The sequence below is a fragment of the Globicephala melas genome, chromosome 7, assembly GCF_963455315.2.
Source record: "Globicephala melas chromosome 7, mGloMel1.2, whole genome shotgun sequence".
Lineage (NCBI taxonomy): Eukaryota > Metazoa > Chordata > Mammalia > Artiodactyla > Delphinidae > Globicephala > Globicephala melas.
Genome location: NC_083320.1, coordinates 4,679,578 through 4,691,821, shown reverse-complemented (window position 1 = coordinate 4,691,821; position 12,244 = coordinate 4,679,578). Strand labels below are relative to the sequence as shown.

At 51.9% G+C, this 12,244-nt stretch overlaps 1 protein-coding gene across 14 annotated transcripts in view; it reads left to right on the top strand.

Annotated features, from left to right (window-relative positions):
• The window catches only part of AGAP1 (ArfGAP with GTPase domain, ankyrin repeat and PH domain 1), a 560,573-nt gene that overhangs the window by 422,167 nt on the left and 126,162 nt on the right, over window positions 1-12,244 (top strand). For 9 of the 14 annotated variants that reach the window (XM_030865641.2, XM_030865522.2, XM_060301678.1 and 6 more), the window contains one exon: window positions 11,418-11,579. The exons of the other annotated variants lie outside the window; for them this stretch is intronic. In XM_030865641.2, the coding sequence (XP_030721501.1) occupies window positions 11,418-11,579 (162 nt within the window). The remainder of the gene's footprint in view (window positions 1-11,417; window positions 11,580-12,244) is intronic. 14 annotated transcript variants of the gene reach the window in all.

The window sequence follows — 12,244 nt, the reverse complement described above, 5'->3', positions numbered from 1 at the left end:
ACTTGAGAAATGGTTATGACTGATTATGTAAAACGAGGTGCAGGCATTTCTTGAAGTGATTTCATTTCCACCGAACGGTGCTGCTCAGAGTGCCTGTACACGTTTTCGGAGTACACTGGATTAATTTAAACTTTGTGCGCTTGATTCAGCTAAAATTCCGCCAGAGAACAATTTAATTTTTGACGCTGAAATATACAGTCCTGACCTGCCTTCCCCAGATCGGGTGATGGTATGAGTACAGGCTGACCATCCGGCATGAGGCTCACGGACGCACTCACAGAGCCTGCTGTAGCGGGCAAGAAGGGACGGGGACAAGGTGATTCCGGGTGCAAGGAAACGGCGTGCACCAGGAGGCCAGAGCGGAGGCGGATGTAGCTCAGGGAGGGGGGAGGATGTGAGGAAACGAGAGGAGTGAGGCTGCTCCGCCCTTGCTGCACAGGACACGCGGGAGGGCGGGACGGCTCCCTCAGAGAAGGACAGAACATCCCAGGGTCCACCTCTTCTCTGAGACCCGGAACCAGGTCCTGGTGGCTGTCTGGAGGCCCAGGGAGCCACATCCAGTCCCCACACTCAACTTTGTGACCTAAGTCTTGTGAACGGCCTTAGCTTAAGTTTCTGAGTGTCGTCCGACCGCCCCCCCCCACCCGGACCCCCTGCTCTGACACCGAACCTGCATTTGCTGGTCCCTCCCATTACCTTCTTTTGTCTTCCCTGTTTGGTGGCGTTTTAGCATTGAACACAATGGACCCCCGCCCTTTTCTTTTGTTTTAAAATAGCTTTAGTGAGCTAAAACTCACAGCACATAAACTTCATCCATTTAAAGTCTACAATTCAGTACTTTTAGTATATTCACAGAAATGTGCAACCTTCGCCACAGTCGATCAGAGAACATTTTTCATTGCCTCAAAATGAAACTCCGAACCCTAATTAGCGATCAGAGTTTGTGGGTTTTTTTTTTTTTTTTTAATAAGGCTGTCATAGAAACATGTTTCAGTAAGTAAGGGCTTCATGTAAATGAAGACCAATTCCAGCGTCGTTTACAGAGACCTCTGGGTGTAACTGAACACAGCCCGGGTAGGAAATACTTCTCCCTATGTTTCCTCTCCATTCTAGCCCCTCCTATTGTATTCCTTTCCTCCCACTTTTGTAACTCAGTCTAACACTGTGTTGTCTCTCCCTTTTCCCCAACACCTGTCATCTTCCTGGGCCCCCCGCAGTGTCCCCGCTGCCCCTTCTTCTGACACCGTGTACCTCTGTGTGAGCGCCGCTAGCTGCAAAGGGAACCGGACAATATGCCGGGCTCTGAAACATCTTCAGAGATTGGGATTCAAGTAAACGTCCTCCTGTTGAAAGCTCCCGTCAAAAGGACTGTGAGAAGGGGTGAGGTTTTGAACTTCACTTCACACTCACCTTTTAACAGCAGCCGGGATGTTGTGATTTCCTTGGATGGCAGAGGTGGCCTGTTCTTTATTTACCAGCCCACACATCTCTCTGAGCTTCAGAAAGAACAGAGCCCTTAGTGAAGATCCAAATTAGCTTTAGATTGTTGGCTTTGTCTTGAAGGGAATAGGTTTTAATTAACCAGCTCCTACAGGGACTCCATCTTGAGTTTTTGGAAGGTTTTAACCCTCAGCTGATTCCCTCCACCCCAGCCCGGCACTGACAAATAGCCCTGTCTTTGATCATTTTGAATTCTTGTAATACCAAAAAACAAAGATTTTTAGTAATATATTGTTCCTGATCCTGCCAGATGAGTAAGTTAGGGACTATGTGAAAGTGAGAGAGAGGCGAGCTAATATGCATTCACAGTCGGTCCTTTTCCTTTTTTCCTTTTTTTATTTTTTTAATAGAGATTCAGGCTTCTTGTGAACATGCATTTTAAAGCAATTCCTATCTTTCGTCAGCACACAGGAAATAACAATCAGCCTGCCCTCAGAACTCCTGGCAGCTCCCCCAGATAGCGTGGCGGGCTCCCTGCAGCACATTCTGGGTGTCCACTCTCCAAATCGAGCCCAGTACGGAAGAGTGGAGGGAGACATCCCTCCAGAGGGTCCACAGCTCCCTGAAATGCACTCCAGAGTGGGAATCGGGGAAGGGCGTTGGACTGCAATGGCGGTAGGAACGCCAGTAGTTGTTGCGGTCATGACAGTCGCAGGGATGCCCCACTCCTTCCCAGCGAGGTGCAGGAGGACACCTCCCCCGGCATACACGTTTGGAGACCCTTGGGAGAAGCAGGGCCACGGGAATCACAGGCGTGGAGCCCGGTCTATTTGAATATCAGCCGGGATAGCAGAAAACCCATCCGCACACCTGGCGCTGACGGCCATCACCGAGGCATGCTCTCTGCAGCAGTTCATCAAAGATGGCCCCGCTAATGATCGGCTGGGCAGATAATCGGACGAGAGTTAATTGTAAGGTTTGATATGGCATCTTGTCAGCAGAGATAAGTTGTCACGTTTTCCACTTGAGCTGAAACTAAATGATTGTAAAATAAGTTATGAGTGTCCTTGGGCCTGTCTGCCGGAATGACGGCTGAGAATACGTTCCTGGCGCAGCAGGCGCAAGCAGCCTACTTGATATTTATGCGAACGGAATGTTATTTTATTCCCCCTCCAGTCATGCTTGTCAGCTCTCCGAGTGAAAAGTGAAACTGCTTCTTTGACTCATACGTCACGTACTGAAGCTCGGAGACACTGCAGATTGTTATCGTTATTGCTCGTATTATATATTTTTTGGGGTGTGCGTTGAACATTGACGCCCGATTGGGAAGAACTAATGGCCGACATTGAGCGCTCGGGACGGCGGTGGACCGGCCTGTCCCGGCTCGGCGCCTCGTCTTGGGGGCTCCGGTCCCTCATCAGAGCCGGTTTAGAGGGGGCGTAATGAGGCGCTTGCCTCTTTCAATTTGGCATGGCTTTCTCCTTTCGGCGTCCCCCCCCCCCCCCGCTCCCCTGCTCTCTGCACGCGCCCTCCCGTATTTAAGGCTGTCGACGGTACTGTCTGCCCCGACGCCCAGTAGTTGATACAGAATAAGATGCGTTATTTGTACTGCGTTCTGTGGACTCGTTTTCAGTGTCTGGGGCTGGGCTTTTGGGGCCTCTTCAGTTTGAAGGATACCTTGTCAGGCAAGCGGAGTCTGTTGGAAATGGAAAAGCACAGCACAGACGCCTGGTGCGTTTTGATTGCTCATATTTTAAACCAGGGGAATTTTTTTTTTTTTTTTTTTCCGGCACGCGGGCCTCTCACTGTTGTGGCCTCTCCCGTTGCGGAGCACAGACTCCGGACACGCAGGCTCAGCGGCCATAGCTCAGGGGCCCAGCCGCTCCGCGGCATGTGGGATCTTCCCAGACCGGGGCACGAACCTGCCTCCCCTGCATCGGCAGGCGGACTCTCAACCACTGCGCCACCAGGGAAGCCCTAAACCAGGGGAATTTTAAATGACTCCTCTTGGAAGGGAGTTCTCCAAATCTAGAAGCCAGGCATTCATATACCGGCACTGGGACTTGGGACCCAGTTAGCTAGAAACCAGAGCTTCCTCAACGTGACCCCCATCCTCGAGAACGGTCAGGGCTACCAGGGCCCCTCTCTCCTCCAGGCCTTCCTGACCACGCGTGGCCCCGCCCCTCCCTGGCCTCTGTCATGACTCACACTCCGACCTCCTCCTCTGTGCCCTGGTGCAGGTCCCCTCGCATAGTGGGCCCTCCTGGTTTGTGGGCAGTTGCCTTTCCTCGCCCAGCTGACCAGCCTTGAACTGTGCCTGCTCCCACTGTCCCCACCCCAGAGCATCTGGTTTTTCCCACCCCCTTAGCCCGGCCACCGGGACGCCTGACCTCATAGTGGCTACCTCCAGCAAAAACGTTAGGAGCACGTGTCCAGGGCCTGGACCACAGTGGTGGAGTACTGACACAGGAAGGGAGGCGCTCGGGGCTCCAGCCTCACCTGCAGGAGGGCCTGGAAAGTCTCTGCATCAGGGCAGTGATGGTTTTCTTGGCGGTACCTTGATCCTGTGAGCAGCAAACCAGGCCATGGATGGGAAATGCTTCGTGGTCTCCAGGGGACTGGTGCATATCCCTTACTTTATTCATGCTCCTCCTTGCCTGCGGAAGAACTTGTGGGGCTTACCAGGGCTGGTCCTGCTTCCTGATTTCATCATTATCATTATTGCTCTTATTACCAGATGGCAACCCGTGTCATCCTGAAAGCTCACCTCCCTCCTCCCTCCCTTCCTCCAGGCGCCAGGGCAGGACTCATGTTCTTCTGTTCTCCCTCCCCTTCTCCCTCCCCCGCCCCGCTCCTGGGCCTTCCCCTGACCTTGGCTCTCTGTCACTCTCACTCTGAGTCCTAGTGGCCCAAGCAGCCGTCCCAGGGTCATATTCCTGTTTCTCAAGGGAGGCCATGGGGCCGGCTTGCCTGTGCTCGCCTTGGTGACAGTGGACGTGAGGACGGTTCCTCACCTCACTTCTCTCTGCGCGCAGGTGGCGCTTCTGTGTACATATGTTTAAATCCAGGCAGCTGGTGTGCTCGCTGTACATCTGATTCCCCTTTTCGTCCTCTGATCAGATAGGCATCCTCTCAGTCATCGGAATCAACTCGGGGACAGGGATTTTCACCCTCTAGTCTCTGACGTGACCCAGGTGCCTAGGCAGAGCTGGCCCCCAGAGCACAGAGGACCCACGAGGTGGGTGTGGTCGATGGAGGGGGCTATTAAGGGAGATACTTCGGAAACGTAAATAGACTTTATCCACCGTCTGAGTTGCTCACCTAAAAATAGGTTCCACACTGCTGGAAACTTACCCGACTGACTGCAGTTTAACACAGAAGCATGCTTGTGGTTACTTTTTTTTTTATAAATCTATTTTTTATTTATTTTTACTTTTGGCTGTATTGGATCTTCGTTGCTGCTCCTGGGCTTTCTGTAGTTGCGGCGAGTGGGGGCTACTCATTGCAGTGGCTTCTCTTGCTGCAGAGCACGGGCTCTAGGCGTGCGGGCTTCAGTAGCTGTGGATCGCGGACTCCGAGCGCAGGCTCAGTAGTTGTGGCGCACAGGCTTAGTTGCTCCGCGGCAGGTGGGATTTTCCCAGACCAGGGCTTGAACCCGTGTCCCCTGCATTGGCAGGCAGATTCTTAACAACTGCACCACCAGGGAAGCCCGCTTGTGGTTACTTTTAAAACTAAGTTGCAAAGGTGATTCTCTGTTACACACCCAAAGCAGTGTCATCCACCTGTGTTAAAGCCTCTGCAAGAGAGAATCAACTCTTTATAAAACTCAGTTCCACAGACATGCCTGGAACCCCGATCATTCATCCCCAGGACGTTTCAGGCTCTGTCTTGGTGAAGAGGTTTGAAGGACGTTCCTGCCTTCAGAAGGTGTCCAGTTAACTAAGAGACAAAGGCACGGCTGATGGGGTGTACCGTGTGGTGAGGGCGGCCTCACCAGGGAGGCAAGGAGGGCTGGACAGGAGGTGACCGAGGACGAGGGCCAGAATGGGGGCCTCTCCCGGCCATCATTCTTTGGATCCCAGGACCCACAGCTTCCTAGTTTTCCTCCCACCCAACTAGTGTAAGACCTCGCCGCGTCTTCCCAGCCAGGGGGGGAGCCAGGAACCACGTGGGGCGCTGCTGAGACGGGCGCCATCCCGCTGGGACCTGCCCACGGACGAGGCTGTGGGGATTCCCGGGCCTCAGCAGGGGCGTGTCGGGCTGGCGGGTCAGACGCGGGCAGATGACACCTGGCACAGGCAGCCAGGAGGAGGACAGCTCTGAGGGGCTTTGCTTTAAGGAGGAGCAGAAGCCAGTTGGTGGCTGGGTGAGGGCCTGGAGTCACGGCAGAGTTTCGTCAGGAGCGGCGATGTTACAGCGATGCAGCACGTTTAATGCAGGCAGGAGCGGGTGCGAACTGCCGGGTGGAAGCCAGTTCACGGGGGAGGGGCTGCTTTGGCAACAGGGCGGGGCGAGGAGGCCCCGAGTCCGTGGGGACCCGGGACGGGAAGGGGGGTGCCCTCTTCTGGTTGCTGCTTTTATTGTTTCTTTTTGTGTCTGCAGTGAAATGAAAATGGGGGTCCTCGAGGGGGGTGGGATGCAGGGCAGGGTGTCTGAGGGGAGTGGAGAAGGGGTGATAGAGCCTCTTGGAGGGGGAGGGATGGAGTTACTTCCAGAATGCAGTGGATCGAAGCACAGGCCAGAGGTTGGGCCCCTGTCCCACCCCAGCACCACAAAGGGGCCACACAGTAGAGGAAGCAGTTGGCATGGTGCTGTTCTCTTCCATCCCGGGCCTGAGTCCTGGTGCGGCACAGGTAGGGGTGGAAATCATCAGTCATGCTGGGGGCTGTGGTCAGGAGAGGTAGAGGCAGGGGGCGTGGAGACTGAAATCTGCAGGAGCAGTGCCTGTGATGTCGTCCCGCGGGGTAGGGAGGGAAATGGAACGTGAGGTGGATGTTAGTCGGTGAAGACCGATGGGGCCGGTAGATGGGACCTGAGGCCCCGGTATGGGTGAGCTGGGCAGACTGGGCATGGGGGGCGGGGGCGGGGAATAGAACCCAAAGGGGCCGGTTCCTGCAGCAGGCGGGCCCGGGTCCGGACCAGGAGAGCAGCGGATGCGGTGGCAGAGGGGAGGAAAGAGCTTCACGAGGTCACCTGGGAGGGGCCCAGAGGCCAGGATGCTGGAGGGAGTGCCCAGGAGGCGCCGGACGTGATCACAGGTCAGGGTGGGTGATCTGCTCCTGAAACGGGCAGTGAAGGGGTGGGACCTGGGGTCTTGGGGAGCGAGCGCGATCCCAGGGCACAGGCTTCAGAGGGGCCAGGACTTGGGGGGAGAAAGAGTGGTCTGCAAGCAGCAGCGCGGGGCTGGGAGGACGCCCCGCCCACCTGCGTGCTTTGTGGTGCAGGGGGAGACGTGTCCTGGGGGAGAGCCAGGGTAGCTCCAGGGAAAGGGAGCCTTCGGGAGGGTCTCTGGTGTGAGGAACATTGCCCCCAGCCCTCACAGAACAGGATTCTGGAGGAGGAGTCTGAGAGGTTGAAGAAGAATAGAAGAGCCCTTCCGAGTCCACAGGTTTCTCACTACTGACGTTTCGGGCAGGACGGTTTTCCGCGGCAGGGCTGTGCTATGTGTTGTAGGGTGTTGTTCAGCGTCTCAGGCTTGTGCCCACTTGATGCCTGTGGCACCCCGACCCTGCTCGGTCTGATAACTAAGAATGTCTCCAGACGTTTCCAGATGTCGCTGGGTGAGGGTTCCCAGTGGTGAGCCGGCGGGTTACTGGAAACATGGAGCCACGTGGGGATAGAGCCACTGGTGTTGAGGATGGGCTCCCAGAAAGGAAGGCTGTAAAGGATGCAGGTGAGCTTGGCTCTGATGGTCCCTTAGGGGAAGGTGGGTGTCACCACTTGCAAATAGTTCCTTCTCGAGACTGGCACTTAGCTACTTTCTTCGAGCGAGCCAGGAGTCTCCCCCTCAATTACACGTATTGTAAGATACTCGGAAACCTTGGAAATGAGATTGCCGTGTCCCTGTCAGGTACTTTGCGGAAAGTTTCCTGCAGTCAGAAGGGGTGAGGGGAGATGCCTAGAAACAGGCGCCTGCCATTTTGGTTTCCAAAATGCTGAATTCTGAGCCCTAAACCAGTGAGTTTAAAATCCAGCCCAGGTCGGAGTCTGATTAGATTGGTAATACTCTGTGCTTTGTGTGCGTATAGAAAAGGAAACAGTGATTTAATTGAACAGAGATAGTTCATTAAGGAGGAGAAGTATTATATGGATTTCCCTTTCTTGTTTTTACATTGGCAGACATATCTGTTAAGTTGGTACCCGTCTAGCTTTCAACAGTGTTTGACAAGGCTGTACCATAGTTTCTTCATAGGCAAGTTCACAGGTGTCTGAGCTGGATGCACAGACAGTATGATGTCCCCAGGTCCTGCTCAGTGATCACTCAACAGAGCTTCTGGTTGTGGATTGGTGAGTGAAGATTCAAGGCTCTGTCTTGACCTCACCTTGTTGAATATCTTTTCCATCGATTTGGATGAATACACAAAGTTGTGTGCTCAGAACAGCCAACAAGACCTAAGACAATTGTGAAGAATAACGAAGTGTGGGGACTTGCCCTACCTTATGAGCTACCGAGGTGACTAAAGTGCCATAGCGTTCAGGACCGTGTGCTAATAGAACACAGATAGGTGAAAAGATTATTGGAGAAGAATAGAGAACCCAGAAATAGAGCCACCTCACATATATGGAAGCCTGTTATATGACCGTATAGCTTATGTATATATTCTGAGCATCTTAAAAAGAGATATTGGTACCCACCTTAAAGAACTGCTGGATGATGGAAGGGACCCAGGTGTCCCTATTATAATGCTGCATCCACGGCGTGCCCAGCATCGGGCGGCTCAGGACGGGGGTGAGCACCTTTAGCTGCCCTGGGAAACAACCATGCCAGCTACATCCAGGTAACGGACAGACGGCCAAGGGCAGGAAGCGCCAGCTCTAGGATCAGTAGGGGTTCAGAGATGAGAAATGTTAGCTTGGGAGAGATTGTGACATAAGGATTAAGAGGCGTAGTTGGGAATGAACATTGTGCATTGAATTGAGGGGACACCTGAGGGACAGAGTGAAATAATGAAACGCCAGCCGTGCTGCAGCAGAGGGCAGCTGTCTCTGCCTGCGCCCCTCATCTGCCTCCGCGATTGGAGGGTCATTGGGACCATTGTTTCCCCATGGCCTGTCACCACACCCGGCACAGGATGGGTTCTTAACACTTCAGAGTCAGAGAGGATGCAGTCAGAGGGTGAAGACTTTTGAAACCTGGGCAGCAAATACTTGAAATGTACAAAAATATTCATTGTAAGGTTTGAGCATTGACTAACATGTGAAAGGGTTGCTTTACGATCAGCCAGTGGTCTTGGGGTCCCTGGACCTCTTAGCAACATCAGGCAGCTTCTGAACCCTCTGAAATTGCGCACAAGTATTAACTAGACTAGCCTTGTTTTTTTTTCTTTTTCTGGGATGCCTACAGCTTTCATCTGATATGCAGTAGGATCTAGCATTTTTTGAAAAAATGTATGTAAGAATTGCCACTTTTAGAAGATTCGTATTGCGGAAGACTGGGACAACTTAAAAGGTGGCAAGCCAGCAGGAGAGAGCCCTCCTGCAGTTAGCTGTACCGTCCAGGCCTGGGGGGTAAGGATCGGACCCAGGTTGAGTGTGGCTTCGGTGGAGAGCAGGTGGGAAGTTGGAAAGAGAATGCAGAATAAATGGCCACTTTGTGGATAAAGATGCAACCTGGAGCCCCAGACTCCATGAGGCAGGTTCTCCTGCAGGAGCCGTGGGTTGACTCTTCACACCCCTCCCAGGACAGGCTCCCAGAGGCCTTTGCTCCACAGGTGACGGGGATATGGAAAGAAGGTTGATCCTTCTGACCGTGCAGAGATGGGATGGGATCACTGGTCTTAGGATATCAGGAATTTGCATCCTAGGGCATTCCTGGAACCATATTTGTAGCTAAAAAGATACTGTGTTCTTTGACAGTTCTCAGTACATGATAAAATGTCCTAGAACATCAGAAAATGAAAAGATTTTAAATTCATTTTGATTTCGAGTATCTTTATATTTGAACTCATGTCATCCTTCTGTTCAAAATCCTGCCAGGCTCCTCATTTCCCCCAGAGTAAAAGCCAGGGCTCTAGATAGTGGCCAAGCCCCTTCCTCTCTCCAGTGCCATTTGCTGTGAGTCTCCCATCCTCAACTGGCCCCGGCCACTGGCACCCCCCTCTGCTTCTGGAACACACCAGGCGCGCACACCTGGTGTTCGGGCCAGGTTCTGACAACTTCCTCCTCCCCGAGGTGCACATTCACCTTCTCATGCCTTTACCATCTTCAACTATTGCCTCACGCGTCACTTTCTCAGTGAGACCCACCCTGTCATTTAAAATGGCAACTCCCCCTCACCGTGCTGCCGCCTCCCCAGTGTCCACCCTTCGCACCCTCCTTTTCCCTCTCCAGCTCTCACCACCTCGTAATGAGCTGTGGGTTGTGGCCCCACTACTGTGTCAGTGCCACTCAGACGGGAACCCTTATCTGTCTTTCTCAGTGATGGATCCCAAACATCTGGAAAAGTGGTGGCCCACAGTAGGCCTCAAAAAATATTTGTTGAATGAATGAAATATATCGCACAGAACGTTCTGTCTTTTGAGTTACAAAGATGCTGAATCATGAAATACAGAATTCTTAGAACTTTGGAGGTGTTTAGATGGTGTTCCCCCATCACTTTCTCTGGGTACTTTTCCGTTCTGTTGAATTTCATGTTCATTTCAGGTGTTTTCATGGCATTCTGTTCTTCTCTCTGATAAAGTAAAAACAGACATAATAAATTGAGAGTTTCACTTCCAGTGAATGATCACATTTGTGCACTGGTTTTAAAATTTTGTAAGTAGCTTCTGTGAATCAAAAATTGGCAGGTCTACTATGGACTTCCAACCCTATTGCTGGACATCAGTGAGAGAGGGAGGTGGCACGCCGATTTTCACTACTAATAAACTAACGTACAGCCATACATAATGTTGGGGGTAGAGGACAGAGAATCAGGAATGCCTTTATCTTGTGTGTACACACACGGAATCAACCCCATTTAAGATGACACTTCACGTGTATTCCTAAGAGTCTTTACTTCATTCCTAATATATCACAGTAATTATGGGAAGAGAAAAATAAGGAAAAAGCTTCCCACCTCCCGCTTTCCTTTTCCAGAACTCCAATTATGCAAAATAGAGAACTTTATAAGTAAGACAGAGAAAGAAGTATCATAGGATACTGCTTATATGTGGAATCAGAAAACAAAATGGTACGAATGAGCTTATTTACAAAACAGAAATAGGGTCACAGATGTAGAAAACAAACTGTGGTTATCGGGGGGGAAGGGAGGAGGGATAAATTGGGAGATTGAGATTGACATATACACACTACTATATATAAAATAGATAACTAATAAGGACCTACTGTAGAGCACAGGGAGCTCTACTCAGTACTCTGTAATGACCTGTATGGGAAAAGAATCTAAAAAAGAGTGTATATATGTGTATGTATAACTGACTCACTTTGCTGTGCAGCGGAAACTAACAACATTTTAAGTCAACTAGTCTCCAATAAAAATTAAAAAAAAAAAAGTTGGAGAAGCACAGGCCTAAAAAATAAGAAAGAGAGAGAGAGAGAACTTTAAATTCTCCAGAGCGTAAGGATAACGCCAAGAGGAGAGCCTGCCTTTGAACTGCAGGGGCGCTGTGGCCTTGACACGGGATGCTCCGGGCCCGCGGCCCGGGGTTATTTGCGGAGCATGATGTGGCGCTGGAGGAACGTTGCTGTAGTACTTGTGCGAAGTCTACTGTGTAAGTGTTGACCTTTGCGTTCTTTTGCCTTTTCCGGTCCGGTGGCAGACACGGGGCTCGGTGACTCCGTGTGCTCCAGCCCAAGCATCTCCAGCACCACCAGCCCCAAGCTCGACCCGCCCCCCTCCCCTCACGCCAACAGAAAGAAGCATCGGAGGAAGAAAAGTACCAGCAACTTCAAAGCCGATGGCCTCTCAGGCACTGCTGACGGTAAGGCCTCCCGGGACCTCAGGGCCAGAGTCCGCGTTCCTGAAAATCGATTTTTACTTTTTCTCATTTGTGGAATCATTGATCCTCAGAACCACACATGCACAATAACGCAGGTCAGTGCGTGTGCTTTTTGCTAACAAGGCGGTGCTAGGGGACCCTCTCTTCACTCACTGATTCTCGAGACTGTTCAACCACAGCAGCTGTCTTACCTCCTGGCGGTTGTGGCCTGGTCGATGGTGCCGCTGGTGTCCCCTTCGTGACATCTGGTCAAGTTGTTTGGTCTTCCCCGACCCCGACAACCTGGGGTCGAGGTGTCTGCTCCAGCCGAGCTGTGCCATGTTGTCTTCCTCCAAAAAAGATCGGCGCCTCCTAATTTAGGAATCTTCCCTGACACCGGTAGACTTAACTCTAGTACGACAGCCACTCCGATGCTGACTTTCAGCGACGTGTGATGATAAACGCCCCTTCTGTTAGCGTCCGTCACTCTTTTTGTTTTGTGAGCTGCATTAGTATTCCCACTGACACAGTTTATCTTGCTTCTCCTTTGACTTGTTGAAGTCGGGTTTTATTCTCAGCGATGGCCCGATGTGGTCTTTCAGAAGCGGCCCCTTCTGATGGACTTGTGTTCTTTTATTCCATGGATGCAAGTAGAGATACACACGCAT